Here is a 20,667-nt window from a genome sequence, read left to right on the forward strand (position 1 = left end):
CGACTGGTTAGAGCGTCTGCCTCACAGTTCTGAGGACCGGGGTTCAATCCCCGGCCCCGCCTGTGTGGAGTTTGCATGTACTTCCCATGCCTGCGTGGGTTTTCTCCGGGCACTCCGGTTTCCTCCCACATACCAAAAAACATGCATGGTAGGTTGATTGAAGACTCTAATTTGCCTGTACGTGTGAATGTGAGCGCGAATGGTTGTTTGTTTCTACGTGCCCTGCGATTGGCTGGCAACCAGTTCAGGGTGTACCCCGCCTCCTGCCCAATGATAGCTGGGATAGGCTCCAGCACGCCCGCGACCCTTGTGAGGATAAACGGCTCAGAAAATGGATGGATGGATGGATGGATGGATCTAAAAACTATTTTGTGTTCTTAACAAAAACATTTTTTTAATACACGTGCTTGTCTTTTTGTCATTGCTATACTGTGTAGCATTTTAAGCTATCATGCATCATTCTTACACTTGCTTCATCATATTTAACTCTATTTACTGTATTCAATGCCTTGATGCCAAAGGTTTTGACATCCATATTGAAACAACTTGATGAACTATAATAAATTACCCAAGTATTTTTTTTGTCAATTATTTGTACATTGCAACTCACAACAATATAGATTACTTCCTCTCCTCCTTAGGTATTTTTGAAGCTGTATTCACGAAATTATTGTTTTGATTATCACAGGTCAAAAAATGGTCAATAAATTTGCAAGCAGTATACCAATATTATCACAACAATTGTAGTTTTAAAAAAAATTCTCATTGTGATTCAATGATTGCATCAATCCATTGTCATTGTCACTTGGCCTCGTGAGGGTCGACGTTCAGCTGGGCATAATTTAATTGTCAAGAATTCTTATCAATAGTTGAAAAAAAATATGAGTGGAAGTACCATATTAAGTCCTGTCTCTTTCTTTTCTTTTTTATTTCCTCCTCATTCTTCACCAGACGAGCAGCTCCATCCGCTGAGTTTTCTGTCGACCAAACCCGCCACCTGATGTCCTTCTTGACCATGCTCGGGCCCAGTCCAGACTGGAATGTGGGGCTGTCAGGGGAGGACCTATGTACTAAGGAGTGTGGCTGGATCCAGCGGCTGGTGACAGATCTTATTCCCTGGGATGCCGGCACTGACGGCGGTATCACATATGAAGTAAATTGATTTCATTAAAATTTTACTTGCCTTTTTTTTACTGGTACAAATGTGACTATTAGAAACTTGCTGTTGTGGTACCAAAACACACAGGAGCCAAATGAATACTTGTAGTTTGCAGTGGAGTATTCTTGACATCTTATCTCCAGTTGGTCGTATTCAGAAGTGTTTCTAATAGTTTGATTCACTTATGTTTAGTGTACACCCTCACCCCTCATTTATTGCAGGGTTTACAGGTTGAACCCCCGCAACAGACAAAATCTGCAAAGTACTGAACAATAATTTATTTTATTATTTATATAAATTTAAAAGTTACATACAGTCTATGGATTTCAATGTCAATAAGTGATACTTTAATGAGGTGCAGGTATTCTATTTGTCCACTTGAGTGTTCAGAATGCACTTGATTATTGGAGTTTGTTACCATTTGCTTCATAAAGTGATTGTAACGTCACCAACATTGCAATGTTTCCGTTCTCATTCTATCTGTACCACCTGTTATGGATCAAAAGTTGTTTTAATACCCGATCTAGGCAGCACAAAACAAATTAGTAACTCGGGCCGCCAGAAACCCTGCTGCTTCCCAAAAAGCTTTACTGCGCTCTTTTTAACTACAGTACTATAGTCAAGCTAAACATTGCTCTTTATTTGCATTTGTTCATATCCATAATGCTATGAGCGTGTACATTAGCCATACGTCAGGCTAGGTTGATATTTGTGAATTTATCTAATGAAACCTAGACTGTTGCTTGTGTGTCAAACAGTGGCATTCCGCATTACCATTAACATTACGGCATCTCTAAGCAACTTGGTGACATACCAAATATGTACATTTAAATTGCTTTTTAAGATTTCATTTTCTGCAAATTAATGGAGCCCTATTTGTCAAATAGCTAATAATTATTATTAACTTTATCAGAGAAAACGAAATTCTGCGATGCAGTGAATCCGCAATAAGTAAACTGCAATAGAGCAAGGAATTACTCTAGCTATATATTTAGCACTTCATTTCTACTGCACAGCAAACTACAATAATAAACATATTTTACAAATTCATACATTTCTGACCGTGCCAGTCAAAACTGAGCATTATCATCTTTGTAAAGGCAACGTTTTGATATAGCTCTTTAATCTCATCAGATTTTTGTTGGTAATGAGAATGGTGACATACCAATGTCATATAACAAATTGATACAGTTTACATCAAATATCTAATAAAGAAGCCACAATATCCATTGTAGATCCCCGTCGTACATCCGTAAATGCTGCCTTTGCTTCCTTAATCGATCCTGAGTGTACGTGTCTGAGATAACAGTATTGAGATTAAACTCTCACAAGACAACATTGTAAAGAGTTCAGTTTTGCACCGCTATTTCATCAACATGTTCCACACATTATACAATACCTATTTTAGACACACTATAGTTTACAGCTACAAATATACAGGGTTGGCACTGAGTCATGAAACCTCTTAGTCAATGTGGCTAATCATTATAAAAATCTCCTTGGCACACGTGTGTAGTTAGCCACATCACCACGTGTGTTCATGTGGCAATACGCCATGAGCCAGTCCTCATCACTGGGAAGCCGATAAGCTTTAACGATGTGGGCACATACCATAATTTCATGTGGATAATGCGCATTCTTTTTGCCCCAAAAATGTCAAAAGTTAATGGTGCGCATTATACATAGGTATAGGGGGAAATGGGGGGGGGGGACTTTCCCATTTTATAAATGTATGGTGGCATCTAGTGGTTATGAAAAAACTGTACACTTTCAATCCAATATGCCACCGCCACCAAGAGGTTATGAGAAAAGTGTAGCCTATACTTTCATTCCAATATGACAGGGGTACGTATGACTGCATATATGTACAGTTGTCCTCATAAGTTTACATACCCTGACAGAATTTGTGAAATAGTTTTTTTTTTTTTTTTTTTTTAAATACGACTAATGACTGAAAAACAACCATCATTAGTTTCTTTATGGTTATGTTTTGTTTGATGATAATGTTTTTCTGAAATGCTTGACAGTTTAATTTTAATCCCATTAAAATAAAATTAAATGTTTGGCCTGGCCCTTCATGTTTTCTTTAAAGAATTGTACGCATCTTACAAATTCTGCCTGGGTAATCAAACATATGAGCACAACGGTGTGTTTACTCATTTACTAAATAAAAGTAGGGCTGTGAATTTCAAAATACGACCACGTAAATAAAAAGAAAGTATTACATGTTCAAATAAAGTGTTTAACTTCAGAATAATTATTTTAAAAAACTAACAAAATACAGACTCTTCGTTTTGATCATATCGGTAGAAGCAAAATCATGCATTGTAAAAATGCATTATACATAGGTAGAAGGATTTTCCAGAATTTTGAGGTCAACTCTGGGGGTGCGTATGACACATGGGTGCGCAATCTACACGAGAAATTACGGTAGATCATTTTACACTTGAGAGTATGTGAGTCTCGGGATGCAACTGTCATGGAAACAAAGAGTCCCAGCCCTGGAACAATGAGTCCCTGAAATTTATCATCACGGAATAAAGACACAGTAATCCTACGCTACATCGTGGTTCTTGGTTCATGGTTCCACTACACTGCAAATTTTTAATACAGTTGTTAATCTTTAATCTTTTATACTGTTTGTACATTTTTTTTTTTTATCCATTGCTCTTGTTCTCTATCAATATATTATGTGTTTAGGCCTGCCACTGTAGCAATTTTTTTTAGAACAATATATTTTCCCAAAAACTTTCAAGATAAATGATAGTATCAATGTTTTTTTTATGCCACTGATATAATGATATTAGAGCATAATAAAGACTAATAAAATAAAGCTCTGGTCAGCAAACATGAGCACAACTGTGTAATGTTCTCTCATTTACTAAGTAAAAGTAGGCCTGCATTTGACAATAAGAGCAAGGAAATAAAAAGAGAAATAAGTGTTCAAATAAAGTGCTGAACTTAAGAAAAATAAAGTTTGACTTTCCCCTTTTCTGTTTGGCATCTTGACACAACAGTGAAGTCTCAAACAATTTTACATAGTTTAATTTAACAACTCTTAACTGAACCATTCTAGAGTTTAGTTCAAAGCCTTTGGTTTGGTTCATAATGGCGTTTCACAGATAATATGCACTTTTAATAAGAGTTCTCAGTGGGAACTTCTCATTTAACAGCCTTTGTGCATCTTCACTTAAACAGCTAGCATTTCGGCGTTTTGTGACATATTAATACATTGGGTTCTTGGCCGTGTATTTATGAGCTTAGACCAGCTGACGAGGAATAAGACAAATATTATTTGTACTACTACAAGTTTTGGAAGTGTTCAATTTGTTCAAACTAAAATGAAACCTTGAGAGAGAAAAATATTTCCTTCATCTCCCTTCACCTAAACCCTTCTTCGTTTGGGTACATGAGGATGATCCATTTTACTCTTATTCCTCTCTCGAATAACAACATTGGATATCGCCAACACTGGGTATATGTTTTGAATCACCACTTTAAAATAGTCTTTATCCAGCATTTGTTTTCCAAATAGCTTTTGAATCTACTTCTTTATTCTCTTCCTATGTCAACACAAGATGCTGTAGCAATAAAATAAGGTAACTTGTTCTACCTTGTTGTTTTCCCCAAGCTTGGTAATAAATAAATACATAAATAAATAAATAAATATTTACGTATATTAAGGCTGACTATAGACTTTTCTTTGAATCCTTCGTTTAAATTACCATTGTTTTATCTCCTTCACCAGCCGTCATTTATAACATTACACAAGTAGTTAGTTGCTTTACTTTCCAGCGTGAGAATATGCTACACTTATCAAACAGATTCATTTCGACACATCAATTGTAGACAAAAATAACCTTTGTCGAACAGGTTTTTATGATGGATGACCACCTTTCCTTTGTGCTTTTCTTTTTAGTCACCAAACAAGCCCCTTATTCACCAGGAGAAAATTCGACCTTTAACTAGTTTGGATCACCCTCAGAGCCCTTTCTATGACCCGGAGGGCGGGGCGATTACGCCCGTGGCCAGGGTAGTGGTGGAGCGTATCGCCAGGAAGGTAAAACGTCTCTGTTATTACTTTAACAGAATTACCTTTTTTTCCCCCCTTATATTCAAGCCAGTCAGCGGATATTGCTAAACCTAAGTCATAATTCAGAAGGACCTGTAACAGCCATGTGCATACAAAGTCACAGTAGACGTTTTATTTGCAAACACAGTCATGAGAATAATGCAATCAGATTAGTCGTCTTTACACAGAATCACTTGTTTTAATTTGTATGCGCCATTTGAAATCAATGTCATGTCATTTGGCTTTGGATATGCGATAGATATTTGGAGGTCTTACTCGTATGTCATCCCAATTTACCTTTTTGTTTTGCCACAGGGTGAGCAGTGTAATGTGGTGCCAGACAGCATTGATGACATTGTAGCAGACATTGGTCAGGAGGCGACTGAGAATGGTAAAGTATCAACACACACTCCAACACATTCGAGGAGATGAGACTTAACAGACTGGCTGACTCAGCTTCCATTCATTGGCGTGGATGGTTTAACGGTAACTCTGTTTAATGTTAATTGATTAGGGCATTGGAATCTGACGCCCTACCTCAGCAGTATCTTTCTTATTGTTCATGAGCCCACCCCACGTGATTTGTAATATTTTTATAGTAGGATCTTATTTTTCATTTTCTTTCATTTTATTCACTTTTGTCCTTTTCAATGTGAGTCAGCACCAGTGGGGCTGGGCCCTAGTGCCCCAGATTGACGAGGCGCTTCTGGCTAAACTACCCGGACAATAAATAGTCAACATGATGCATAATTCAAATAAAAAATGTAGCTCACTGCCCCAACACTACTGAAAGTACTGCTCCAGTATACAATATACTACAGAATGTCAGTCATAGATCTGTAATAAAGATAAGTGAGATAATCTGATCCAGTAAAATTTGAAAAAAAAGCACTCATTGATTACATTTGTTTTGTTTGCTTTGACTGAACATAGGCACAGATAAGGTGTACAGTTCATTGCCCAACAATTTGGCAGCGAGTCCAATTTCATTGTTTTTGGATTTGTACAGTATATGTTTCTATTATGACACACACAAAAAAATCGAATTTTACAGGCTTGTACTGGAAAAGTAATTAACGATTAGGAAAAAGTCAATTTCTACAATGTTGAGCCTTCATAACCTTTTGCAATTTGTTGTGATGAGGATAGTAGATATTACTAGACCAGAGTGTGAAGCAAAAAGTAAGCAACGATAAAGACAGCATAAGCATCGATTGTACTTTAACTTGTGGCGGCAACACTTTATCACCAAGCTGCCGTATTGCACTTGCCAATTAGTGTAGGCAAACCATGCAGTGCTCATGCAGCGGACACATTGCCATACACATTCAGTCCTGTGACATTTCCTTTATATCATTGAAAGTTTGAAATGTGCATTCATAAAAGTACACGAGCACTGAGTTGGATTGTGCTAACACATAAACCAACACAGTTTACTTGTAATGTTTGATCTGAGGTGATGTCATGATTGGAGCTGCAATGTTTCAAAGGTGAGATTAAAAAAGAGATGAGCAAATGTCACTGTATTTGTTTTTTTTTTTCTTTGTGGCCTCCACCAAGCCAGTATCCTTATTTTCTGTCCTAGATGACACACCTGAGACTTGTATATACTCTGGTTGGTCTCCCTGGTCGGCGTGCAGCAGTGCATCATGTGAAAAAGGAAGAAGGATGAGGCAGAGGATGCTTAAGGCCCAGCTAGACCTCAGTGTTCCGTGTCCCCACACTCAAGATTTCCAGCCCTGCATGGGGCCTGGATGCAGTATGCAGGGTGAGTACTCTTGACGCACACACATCACGCTCCTCACCATTAACACTACTTAAGGCTTTTTTAACTTGATCTAACCCCATTAAGTTGCAAAGTTTTCCATTTAATTACTAGTACAGAAAATAGAAATTCACTTAGACTTTATTTGATCAAAGTATTCACCATGAGTAGTAATGTAAGTCACACATTTGGTGAATTCCCAGGTTTGGATACCCTGCATGGGCCTGCAGGAAATTAATTTGAAACATTTATATTTGAATTGGAATTTCTACACTTGAATAATTGCATGCAAAAACATAATTTTAATTTGTATTGTTTAATTTGAAACGTTGCATTTAAAAACTGAATCCGAATAGTATAATTTGAAATTGAATTTATTAGTTTGGAACTGAAGTCCAATAAACTTGAAAGAGAAGTTTTTTTTATCCGCAATGAAAATTCAAATTATATATTTTCACATTCAGTTTGATTATTTGAGATTCAATTCAATTTCAAATTAGTTGTGACAGACATCTGGGGACTGTAAGGAATAGCAATCAATTGGTGATACACAGATCTCGTCTTCAGCCAATCAGCGCCTTCACTTTTTATCACATGACATAGGGACTCTCTAGAAAGTCAAATCTTCTAACCAGCTCCAGTATTTTAACCTTTACACCACATTTCCTTAACCTTTGTGGAATGCATCATATGGTCAGAAAGAGGTAAAAAGGTGCTTCCTTTCGAACATAGCAAAGGGTTAGGGTTAGGGGTTTAACCCAAACCCTAAGCTAACGTGTCTAAGTCTTCTTTCCGTCCCTCCGTCCCCCCCCACCCCCCCCCCCCCCCCCCCAACCTAACAATATCCAGGCATTGAACTCCATGCCTTAGGGTTTACTGACACCTAGGGGTAGAAACAGCACACACCACATCTCGCTACAGACAGCACTGTTTCAAATGACTTGAGGCGGTTTACATGAATGAATTGTAGTCCATCCCTTATGCATCCCTTGTCCATTTTCTTTTGGGACATTAGCAGGAGATAAGCAGCTTGGATTTGCAAAAACATAATGGTTTGGTCTCTGGTTCCATTTAGTTGTTTAGGGGTGTAAATACACACCAAACACACCCCAATGCTTGGATTTATTCATTCTTAGGAAAATCCTTATAACACATCAGGTTTACAGTGTATTGAATAATGTGATTTATAATGGGATAATAGTGTATAGTCAATGTTTATCTCCTATTTCTAATAACTTGGGAATTGCGCCATGGTTTAAAAGTTTAACTTGTTCAAAAGTGTGTGGCCAAATTTCGGCACTCTAACCTTTGACTTTCACAGATTTGTCTGTAGTGGAAAACATCAAAGTCCAAAAAATATCCAAAAGAAAATGGACAACGGACACATGAGGGATGGACTCCAATTCATTCATGGAAGCTCCCTCAATTCATTGGAAACAGTGGCGTCTCAATCGAGATGTGGTGTGCGCTGTTTCTACCCTTAGGTGTCAGTAAAGCCTAAGGCATGGAGTTCAATGCCTGGATTACGGAAAAAACCGGAAAGACGATTTAAGGCCTCTTTATACTCCCGCGGTCGCCCGGCCGACATCGCCCGCCTTGCATCACGAATTGCCCCACGCGGCCCGTCTGCGTAGCTTGATGCGCTCACGTCAAAAATTGTTGCTGTGCGTCGAACGGCGCGGAGATTCTTCTCTCGTGATTGGTCCGTTTTAGTCACATGCTGTGATGACGTACTCGGCGTGCCCCTTGGTTCTACATACCATCTACGCCGCCGCCTTCTCGATCAATGTTGCAGCATAATTAAACGTATCATCTGGTCATCTAGGTCCATTTGTCCTAGCGGACACTGTTCCACGGTCGCCATTGTTGTTGCTTTGTTCCTTGTTACGGAAAGGAAAGTAAAACGGCAAAAAAAAATGCAGAGGAAATTCCACCCTGTGGTGTCCGAGCCATTAGCAGTCGTAGCGACACCCCCGACTTGGAGGTGAACTGCAATTACATTTTCAAAAGTACTGTACATTTTCAAAAGTACTGTACTGTATCTGGGCCTTGGGACATGTAGACTTGATGAAGACTGGTTAAAACACTCTGTCCTATAAGACAAAAGACACCGTTCGGTCGGGACAGAGAGAAGCCGCTTTGTGTGCACGCGCCACCATTACAACACAAGATATGGACTAATCAGAGCCAAGCTGTTTTTCATATTTAAATTAGGGAAGATGAGCGATCCAATCAGAGCAAAGCTATTTACATGTTGCATAATAATAATAAATCCATCCATCCATCCATTTTCTGAGCCGCTTTTCCTCACTAGGGTCGCGGGCGTGCTGGAGCCTATCCCAGCTGTCATCGGGCAGGAGGCGGGGTACACCCTGAACTGGTTGCCAGCCAATCGCAGGGCACATAGAAACAAACAACCACTCTTTGGTTGCCTACGGGCAATTTAGAGTCTCCAATTAATGCATGTTTTTGGGATGTGGGAGGAAACCGGAGTGCCCGGAGAAAACCCACGCAGACACTGGGAGAACTAAGTCTCAAATGCCAGGCGGAAAAGACTAACTAGAATAGCTAGAAAAGGGACATTTTGGGCACTTCCAACCAAAACTATCTTGAAAACCAAATAAAAGGGTGTCAAAGATTAGGAAAAAAATACATTTAAAAAACTGATGGAAGGGGACCTTAAAATATGATTCATACACATATGCTAGCACACTTTGACATGCACTAATGAAGAGCCGCACACAAATAACTACTTTATTGGGCGGGAATGTGGCACATTGCTCAAAGCCACTTTAGCGACTAGTCCAAATGTACTTATTTTGGTCTGCAGCAAGACGACAATGTGGTACCTTTCAGTTCCCTAACCGAAAAATAGCAATGGTAGCTATTAAAAGTGGAATGTACAATCGTAACATTTATACATGACTGTCCTGATGTGCAGAGCCATCGGCATGCATGATGTCAGACTGGATAAGCTGGTCGGCTTGCAGCGTTTCCTGTGGGATGGGAATCAGGTCCAGAGAGCGTTATGTGAAACAGTACCCAGAGGATGGATCGCTCTGCCAACTCAACACAGAAGAGACAGAGAAGTGTGTCGTCAATGAGGAATGCTGTGAGTCGCTTATGATGATAATGTACCTGTATGTGTGCCTATCTGGGTGTTGAGAATTGGGCATTCTCTGTTCCTCTTATTTTCATTTCACTTATTAATGTGACTGCATACCAAACACAGACAAAAGTATGGAGACTCACTTTTTCTTAGAGGTAGGTCTAAATCCTTTAGTTCACCCTCCACTCCATATTTCATTAACAAGTTGATTTTACACTTTGTTTGTTTTTTGCAGAAGACAATGAAACTGGCAGTCATTTCCAATGATATAAAAAATGTTTGGAGCAATCAGTAAATAAGTGATTGCCTTTTGAAAAGCCCCTATTTCCATCGCTGAAATCTAACCCCCACCCCACCCCCACCCTCGTGTCTTGGTGTGATGTCAGTGACAGAAGTGGAGTACAATGCATGAAACCTGTTGTTTTTCTTTGTCTAAATGTAAGCACGAGTAGCGCTGTTGCCTTCAATGATAACGACGACCTTCCCAACATGGTCGTTACGTAGGCATGTCCATTAGCCAGGGTGGCTTATCTAGTCTTAATACCTATGCCCACAAAGCCCAATAGACGTTGACATAAGACATTGTGTGTGGTCATGTGACTTCCTTGTCGTTTGATTGGTGAACTAGATTTTAACGTCACTAGGGCTTAAATTGGATTGGACCAAACAGCGCCCAATGCGGAAGTCGTAGTCTAAACAGATGATAAATAAGCAATAATTGATGAATAAAAGTAAGCAAAGCTCATTTATTTATTTAGCGCATTTCATACACAAGGTAACTCAATGTGCTTTACATGATTAAAAGCATTTAAAAACAAAGGGAAAAAAACAGCTTATAAACATTTAAAACAAAGAGGGGGAAAAATACAATTAAAACAGCATACAGTGCAAGAAATATCATTTAAAAGTGGAAATGCTCTAAAAAGCATGGGGGAAACAGAAGAGGTTTTTAACCTGGTCTTAAAAACATGCAAACTTGGGGCTGACGTCACTTCTGTTGGCAACTTCTTCCATTTGTGTGCAGCATAATAGCTAAATGCTGCTTCACCATGTTTGCTTTGGACTCTGTGCTCCACTATTTGACCTAAGTCTGTCGATCTCAGAGCCCTACTGGGTTTATATTCCCTTCATGTATTCAGGACTTAAACCGTTTAGTGATTTATAGACCAGTAGCAGAACTTTAAAATCTATTCTAAAGCTAACTGGAAGCCAATGTAAAGATTTTAGAATTGACTTTTGTTCTGCACCGCTTTGTTCTGGTCAGAACCCAAGCTGCAGCATTCTGAATGAGCTGCAGCTGTTTAATGCTCTTTTTAGGGAGTCCAGTCAGAAGACCTTTACAATATTCAAGTCTATTTGAGATAAAAGCATGGATGAGCTTCTTCGCTTAAATAGCTAGCGGCATTTAGATTATTGTCACGGATTAAAAGTACTGTTTCCTATTAACATAAGTACTCTAGAAGTAGTAAAAACTATCCTGTAGTAAAACTACTTTGACAAGTACAATTTATCCAAAATGCTACTTGAGTAAATGTAGCGCGTCACTACCCACCTTTTTGTAGCTGTCGGGTGAAATCCCTTCATCTCCAAAATGACAACTTTTCAGGGTTAGGGTTAATAACAAGAATAAAATGACAGCTTTCCTGAGTTTCCAAGCACCGCTATGTTCTAGTTGGTATTATGCCTTCTATTGCTGTCATATATCATTGCACTCTCATATAAACAACAACTAACACCCCCAAATTATGTTCAATCGCTAATTTAATATGCTGAAAAGTCACTTATTTATTTGGGTGTCATGCTTAAAACGATACGAACACAACAGCAACAGTGACTCTAATCCTTGCAAGCCTCTTGAAACCAAGCAATCATTTACCGTTGCTTTGCACTCTGACACAAGAACAGCTATAGCACCGCAAAATTATGTTCAATCACCAATTTAATATGCTGAAAAATTGCGACTTTTTTAAGGTGCCACTGATTGAAATGGTAAACATGGCAGCCGCAGCGGGGACAGTCTAAAGCGCTTAATGTAAGCGTAGAAAAGCGCCATATCACTTAATATCAGAAAACTATCATGAATCCTCAATCAAAATGTATGGGAACATCTCTACTTATGCTCCCTTTTACCAAGACTATAGCTCAAATATTATGGATTTTATGAATATAAAGTGTGTTCCTTTTTCTCTAGTGAGCATCAATGGAGAGGAAAACACTTAAACGTCCATAAAAAAATAACAACATTGTGCCGATTGTTCTGATATTTTCAGAGGTGTAGGTGGGCATAAAAAGAGATGTCCACATACATTTTGGTGATGATTGATGACAGTTTTAAGCGACGTTGAGCTTTTGGCCAGGAGATCCTCATCAGGTATCCGCGATCAGACAAGCCCCATGACCTTACAAAAAGCCTTGGTCACAAAATCAAACATCTGTTTAATGTCATCATCCAAAAATTATTTCATCAAACTTTCAAGCCTGTTAAAATAATACGAACATGGTGTCAGGATGGCAGTTGTCCATCATGACAGCCAGCCGTGCACATGAAAGTCTGCCTGTGTCACACAATGCCGCCATTCACCCTACAGAAACACCTGTGTCATCCTTTGGAACTCTTTTCCAACAGCTTAGCGACATTTGTGATCCAGTCAATACGTCTGAACTTGACGTGTCAGCCTGTGACAGGCTGACGTGTCCAAGACGTGTGTCATCAGACAACAAGCCTGAAATAAGTAATTGTAAGTCCAGTACTATGAAATAAGTGACAATATTCATCGGGTTAGGTAGGTCCTTTAAGTCATGTAACAGTGCAATTCTTGGCTTTCAACTTGGTGGAAATTGTTTGGAGCTGGCTGTTTTCTGCTCCAGATGACTGTGCCCAAAGCATTGTTCATAAAGTCTTAATTGGATTGGTTTGGTCCTATAAGGAGACCTCTTGGGATAGGATACAATGTTGATGAGATTGTCGGGCAGGCCCTTTCGTCAAGCATCAATGACTTCCCAAATGCTATTCTTCCCAGAGGAAGTAAAACCTTTCTTTTTCAGTGTCGTTTGGCATAATGCTCAGCTGTCTCTTTACTTTTGTCTACATAGTTTGCACTCATTTTAAAGTGTTTGTTATGTCAAGAGTGTACGACTCTTGCCACAAAGTGTCTTTTTGTCCACCCTATAGCAGCCAGCAGCTGCGTGGTGACTGAGTGGGCTGAGTGGGATCCGTGCAGTGTATCCTGTGGGATGGGTATGAGAAGACGTGAGCGGATGGTTAAAATGACTCCTATAGACGGATCAATGTGTAAAACCGAGGTGGCTGAAGTTGACAAATGCATGATGCCGGACTGCTGTGAGTTAAGAATTATTTACTTTCTCTATAATATAAATGCATCAAATATAGTAGAGACCAACTTTTAGTTGATGTTCTTTGTGGTTCAATTTATTGATTTCAATAGTGTGTGCATGTGTTTACAGTTACCATCCCATGTATGTTGTCACCATGGTCTGACTGGAGCGAATGTGGCGTCACGTGTGGGCGTGGCCTACGGACACGCCAGAGGATGCTGAAGTCGGATCCCGCAGGGTGCAATGAAGAGTTGGAACAGACAGAGAAGTGCATGCTGCCAGAGTGTTGTAAGTATCCCACTATCATTCTGCCTTTTTTATGTCATTAATTCAACAGCGTGGAAGCATTTTATTTTGCCTCAAAAGCCTTTTTGGGCAAAGTTTTTAAAGTCCATTGCTCGTGGTACAGTTCTTTTGTTCGTACATTATAAGTTGTGGTAAATTCATTGATTTAAAATAAACATTCACCACTGTCTTAATGCTGGGATGTCATTAAACTAATGATAATAATGTAAAAGGTAATGCTTCGTTGTTCACAAGAGGTAGAGTAAAGAGTAACAAGAGTAACTGGATTTTAAAACCCGGTGAGGAAAAAAATCTTTTTATTATGCCCTGATAGGCTGATACATACAACCTTAGAATTAAAAGATAAAGTGTAATCTCTGCAGTGGCTTGCAAAGCTATTCATGCCAATTTAACTTTTCTACATTTTCTCACATTACAACTACAAACGCCAACAAATTTTTACTGGGATTTCAAAACATTGCACAGTGGTTTTCAGTATAAATGTTGTGTGTGTCATGAGTTATTTGGGCTACGTTTATTCAGAAAATATGTCTGTTCTTCTTTACAAAACACTATCAACCCAAACGTGTGTGTGCATGCATCCATGCTGGCGTGTATGTGTGTGTACATGTTTTCTTAATTTCTTCCAGCTATTGATTGCATGGTCTCAGAGTGGTCGGAATGGTCAGAGTGCAACAAGTCCTGCGGTAAAGGACACACCATCCGAACCCGCATGGTAAAACGGGAGCCACAGTTCGGGGGCAGCACGTGTCCCGAGACCATTCAGCGAAAGAAATGCAAGCTCAGGAAGTGCCGATCAAAACCAAAGGACGAGAGAGGTGAAGGCAAGAGGAGAAGAAAGGGTAAACAGGGACGAGGTGCAGTATTAGAGGAACAGTCAGGTTGGCGATGAGATTTAAATTCTTCTTCAATGCGCGCCACATGAGAGCATCACGAGAGATGCGACTGTCTTGTCTTTTGCTCCCAAGGTTGCGGGATGCAGCCATGGACCAGCTGGACAGACTGCACCAAATCATGTGGAGGGGGCATCCAGGAGCGTTTCATGCTGAAGAAGAAAAGAGCTAAAAGCACTCTGATGGGCAACTGCAAGGACCGCAAGGAGATACGCGCCTGTAACGTTAATTCCTGCTAGGGGACGCTGTTGTGTTATACAAGGGAGTAGTAGGAAAAATATCTTTCTATGGGTGTGTGTTTGATATTGCAAAAAAATTCAAGAATGATGTTACAGTGTACACGGCAGGGGAGAGCTGCACTTAGTGAGGTGTCTCGAGAGAAAAAGATAACGTGAAGCCTGTGTGCACCTTCAGTGGACAGGGATGATTTCTTTATTTTTTTTAATTCTTTTCTTTTATAATTTACAGCACTACAGAAATATTAAAGGGTATTAGCACTCTAGCTTACTTGTATTTTGGTAATTTTGACATCTGGGGCATGAACTAGAGCTACATATCAGAAACTGGGATCAGAATGATTTAGAGCAATTCGTGACAAAATTTACCTCCGCTTGATAAGGCAACGTATCACCTTTTTAACGCACCAACTAAATTCTTTTATCTAGTGTGCACAATATATACTTGAAAACTCTCGGGAAATACAAAACATATTACTTACATTTTCAAATTTTTAAAAAATAAAGAGGAAATGACGACTTCATTGACTTTTTTTCCAATGCTATCAATTCCAAATAACACCAGTTTTCATTCTCTTGAGACATAGACTAAAAATGTATACTGCTCACTTTATATGATCATTCAGATTTTCTAATATGGCAAAAAGTCATTTAACATCGCATGCTAAAATATCTGATAAATGATCAGCTCAACTAAAATTAATTTAAAAAAGATAATGATCTTTTCACGTTGACTTGTTTAAATACCATTTGAAGGGTAGAAACCATCAGAAAAACAGCTAATATGTAAAGCATTTTTTTAAGCACGGTAAACCACGTCAAACATGCTGTGTTATAGAATGAATATACTTAAACAGCGGTGTAGTATTTCTTCAACACATCGATGTGAACAAAACGAGTCTGTAAAGATTAATTAATTGACTGTTTATCTGCTGCCTAGCCAACATTTATGAGTAGCAAATGGAATGATTACAAATTGCTACATACACTTCAAATGTTTTTTTTTACTGTTAACTGTAACTGTCATATGCTGTATTTGTTACTCTGTCTGCCATATCAGCTGATGTAGCATTAAAACTGCAATCTTTCTGACTATTTTAGCATGTACAGTATTATTTTCTCTTTTTTTTTGCTCTGATGATAGTTGTAACAATCCACTTTAAAATGCAATGCTAAATGAGTAAATCTGCCTTCATTAGTCTGTGAAAAGCAGACATTAAAAGTGTCACATTAGATAAATTGTTGGGTTGTCAATTTGTGTTTTGGCCTTAATTAGTTTTAGGTTTGTAGTCTACTTTTTATTGTGATGTGGCATTAACATTCAGTGTTATTTATCGTTACCTAGGAAATGATGTTGTCATCTTTTTCCTGTTTTGATAAACATGACCCTCAAATCTCTTATGACTGCAGGCGTTTTTGTGGGATCGTTGGGGATTTGTCAGCTTTCAAGCCTTTTTTTCCTTGTTTTCTTTTGTGACGGTTTTGTAAAACACGCAATAAAAAAAAAAAGCGAATGTCAAAAAATTGCATTTGATGTTTGTTTTAGTTTTATGTATGAAAGCAAACAAATACGAAACAAAATAGTGAGAGACAGGATGTGCTGTAACGCAAAAAAAAAAAAGAATTTACACAAGTTGGCATATATTCAGTATTCCCACTACCAATTTGCCCACACGTAGTTTAACCATTTCTGCCACGCCTTTTGTGTACTTACGTTTTCACCCCACTAGATGGTAATGGCACATATTTAACGATCGGTTTCAGCACAGAGGATCTTAAGACTGTATAACAACTAGACTTTTTAAAAAATCATGCGTACTAGAACATTTTTACATAAAAGAAAATACATTTTTCATATGCTTAGCTGCATTTTCCACACCACTACCAGGGTGTCCCACGCCTCTTGCCCAGAGTCAGCTGGGATAGGCTCCAGCTCAACCGTGAGTCTGAACAGAATTTTCTGATCAGTGCCTTGGATCCACAAAATATAGTATAACAGTTCAACTGAGGTGCACAAAACTTAGAGGCTCCTTTCTCCTCAATCTAACTTGCTCAAGCCCAACAGTAAAATACTGTAAATCCTGAACATTTGCAACATGACTGATTGTTTAGCTATTTCTTTGTCAATAATTCAATGCGACTACACAACAGTCATGAACATCCTAAAAGTACACGTTGTCTAATGCTTTCTTAGATCTACATATTCATGTTTCTTATAATGATATTCAATATTGTTCCGGTATACAGTAACAATACAATAATGTATGTATTTGCACAATGCCCAGTCTTGAGTTGTTCAAAAGAGAGAATTGAGATGAGAAATGTTTTTCTTCTGTATGTATTTATTTAGAATATAAAGTAAAAACATACCATATTGACACTAATAAACTACTGGAACAGTGTTTCTGCCTGTGATTGAGTGCCTTCGTATGAAATTGCATGCTCAAATAGCTGCTCCACTGAACATTTAATATTGATGAGCATCGTTTGCACAAGACAGCAGGATTGGTTTTCATTCATTCTCATTATATGTTACAATTTAAACAGACACCTCAGAGGCAGATATGCTAAATCTAATAAAAATCACAGCTTTTCGCTGGCTTATTAGATTCACACAAGATGTCTGGTGGTTGTATAACGTTTGCCTCTGGTGTCAAGTCAGAGAAAAATATATTTTGTTTTAATAGGCAGTGTCGGAAGTGTTAGCAGGCAGCACAGTTGAAAATCTTGCCATAGTATAATTGTAGAAGCTTGCCCGTCTTTATGTGCCCTGTCATTGACCTGAACGGGATAAGTGGTACACATTGGATGGATGGCAAGGTTTTGGCTGGTAATAAGTTTAACATATCTGAAAGGATTGTAGTTTACAAAGAGCTCACCAGGAAGATACCTTTTAGAACAAAAATTAAATCTGAGGGGCATTGCGTTCAGTGGCAGAACGAGACCAGTTTCACGAGGGGGGTTCAGGCTGGGGCCAGGGGTTTTGTCAGAGAGGGACATTTTTAAGCACACACAAACACACACACACACACACACACTAGACATACAGTATAAGAACACACTTTATTTCATTGTATTCTAAAGCCTGACCATGCAATCAATTCAAGCCTTAATTTGTAATATTTGTTTCTTGGTTCTGATTGCCAGGACGAAAACCACACTGCTCCTCCTCAATCTGGGATTCAACTTCCCGACGGACCCTCCTCTCCAGCACCCCTGAATAGACCTTACCAGGGAGGCTGAGGAGTGTGATCCCCCTGTAGTTGGAACATACCCTTCGGTCCCCCTTCTTAAAAAGGGGGACCACCACCCCAGTCTGGCAATCCAGAGGCACTGTCCCCGATGTCCACGCGATGTTGCAGAGGCGTGTCAACCAGGACAGCCCGACAACATCCAGAGCCTTGAGGAACTCCGGGCGAATCTCATCCACCCCTGGGGCCTTGCCACCGAGGAGCTTTTTAACCACCTCGGCGACCTCAACCCCAGAGATATGAGAACCCGCCTCAGAGAACCCAGACTCTGCTTCCTCATGGGAAGGCGTGTCAGTGGAATTGAGGAACGTCCCGAGTCGAGGTCAGCAGCGCCCAATCCCCACTATACACAGTGTTGATGGTGCACTGCTTTCCCCTCCTGAGACGTCGGATGGTGGACCAGAATTTCCTCGAAGCCGTCCGGAAGTCTTTCTCCATGGCCTCACCGAACTCCTCCCATGCCCGAGTTTTTGCTTCAGCGACCACCAAAGCTGGATTCCGCTTTGCCAGCCGGTACCCATCAGCTGCCTCAGGAGTCCCACAGGCCAAAAAGGCCCGATAGGACTCCTTCTTCAGCTTGACGGCATCCCTTACCATTGCTGTCCACCAACGGGTTCGGGGATTGCCGCCACGACAGGCACCGACCACCTTACAGCCACAGCTCCGGTCGGCCGCCTCAGCAATGGAGGCGCGGAACATGGTCCACTCGGACTCGATGTCCCCTGCCTCCCCCGGAACATGAGCAAAGTTCTGTCGGAGGAGGGTGTTGAAACTCCTTCTGACAGGGGATTCCGCCAGACGTTCCCAGCAGACCCGTGGAACAGTGGACCAGCTCTACACCCTTGGCAGGGTCCTCGAGGGTGCATGGGAGTTCGCCCAACCAGTCTACATGTGTTTTGTGGACTTGGAGAAGGCGTTCGACCATGTCCCTCGGGTGGTCCTGTGGGGGGTGCTTCGGGAGTATGGGGTACCGAACTCCCTGATACAGGCCCTGTACGACCGGAGTCAGAGTTTGGTCCGCATATCCGGCAGTAAGTCGGACTCGTTTCCAGTGAGGGTTGGACTCCGCCAAGGCTGCCCTTTGTCACCGATTCTGTTCATAACTTTCATGGACAGAATTTCTAGGCGCAGTCGAGGCGTAGAGGGGGTCCGGTTTGGTGGCGTCAGTATTGCATCTCTGCTTTTTGCAGATGATGTGGTTCTGTTGGCTTCATCAAGCCGTGACCTCCAACTCTCACTGGAGCAGTTTGCAGCAGAGTGTGAAGCGGCTGGGATGAGAATCAGCACCTCCAAATCTGAGACCATGGTCCTCAGTCGGAAAAGGGTGGCGTGTCCTCTCCAGGTCGGGGATGAGATCCTGCCCTAAGTGTAGGAGTTCAAGTATCTTGGGGTCTTGTTCACGAGTGAGGGACGAATGGAACGGGAGATCGACAGGCGGATTGGTGCAGCGTCTGCAGTGATGCGGACTTTGTATCGATCCATTGTGGTAAAGAAGGAGCTAAGCCGAAAGGCGAAGCTCTCGATTTACCGGTCGATCTACGTGCCCACCCTCACCTATGGTCACAAGCTGTGGGTCGTGACGGAAAGAGCGAGATCCCGGATGCAAGCTGCCGAAATGAGTTTCCTCCGCAGGGTGTCCGGGCTCTCCTTTAGAGATAGGGAGAGAAGCTCGGTCATCCGGGATGATGAGTAGAGCCGTTACTCCTTCACATCGAGAGGAGCCAGATGAGGTGGCTGGGGCATCTGATTTGGATGCCTCCCGGATGCGTTCCGGGCACGTTACACTGGGAGGAGACCCCGGGGATGACCCAGGACACGCTGGAGAGACTACATCCTTCGGCTGGCCTGGGAACGCCTCGGGGTCCCCCCGGAGGAGATGGATGAAGTGGCTGGGGAAAGGGAAGTCTGGGCGTCCCTGCTGAAGCTACTGCCCCCGCGACCCGACCTCGGATAAGCGGTAGAAGATGGATGGATGGTTCTGATTGCGTCTTTGCCAGGTGGATGGTAACATTGTGCTAGGGTTTAAAACAAAACGCACTAAATGATCCCACTTGAATATTGAACTGTGACATACATTAGTTCTGCTTTTTGCATGAATGTCATATCACAATGTTAGTATTTCCAGGGCGGCACGGTGGCCGACTGGTTATTGCGTCAGCCTCACAGTTCTGAGGACCTGGGTTCAATCCCCGGCCCCGCCTATGCGGGTTTTCTCGGGGCACTCCGGTTTCCTCCCACATCCCAAAAACATGCATGAATTGGAGACTCTAAATTGCCTGTAGGTGTGAATGTGAGTGCGAATGGTTGTTTGTTTGTGTGTGCCCTGCGATTGGCTGGCAACCAGTTCAGGGTGTATCCCGCCTCCTGCGCGATGGGATAGGCTCCGGCACGCCCGCGACCTGAGTGAGCATAAAGCGGTACAGAAAATGGATGGATGGATGTGCCTCCACAATTGAATTCTACATTGTTCTCAGTCTGTGCAATGTTTTCGACAATTATCTTCAAACATTTATGATGAATGGATTTATATACAAATCTCA

General features: G+C 40.9%; 1 protein-coding gene across 1 annotated transcript in view; it reads left to right on the top strand.

The window, feature by feature from the left end:
- The window catches only part of spon1b (spondin 1b), a 102,742-nt gene extending 86,285 nt beyond the window's left edge, over positions 1-16,457 (top strand). The window contains exons 8-16 of the mRNA XM_061677370.1: positions 952-1,153; positions 5,079-5,219; positions 5,547-5,622; positions 6,817-6,999; positions 9,938-10,108; positions 13,278-13,445; positions 13,571-13,729; positions 14,377-14,628; positions 14,716-16,457. Coding sequence (XP_061533354.1) covers positions 952-1,153; positions 5,079-5,219; positions 5,547-5,622; positions 6,817-6,999; positions 9,938-10,108; positions 13,278-13,445; positions 13,571-13,729; positions 14,377-14,628; positions 14,716-14,879 — 1,516 coding nt within the window. The 3' untranslated portion in view covers positions 14,880-16,457. The remainder of the gene's footprint in view (positions 1-951; positions 1,154-5,078; positions 5,220-5,546; positions 5,623-6,816; positions 7,000-9,937; positions 10,109-13,277; positions 13,446-13,570; positions 13,730-14,376; positions 14,629-14,715) is intronic.
- The last annotated feature ends 4,210 nt before the right edge of the window (positions 16,458-20,667 follow it).

The sequence above is a fragment of the Phycodurus eques genome, chromosome 5 (assembly GCF_024500275.1).
Source record: "Phycodurus eques isolate BA_2022a chromosome 5, UOR_Pequ_1.1, whole genome shotgun sequence".
NCBI classification, from domain to species: Eukaryota; Metazoa; Chordata; class Actinopteri; order Syngnathiformes; family Syngnathidae; genus Phycodurus; species Phycodurus eques.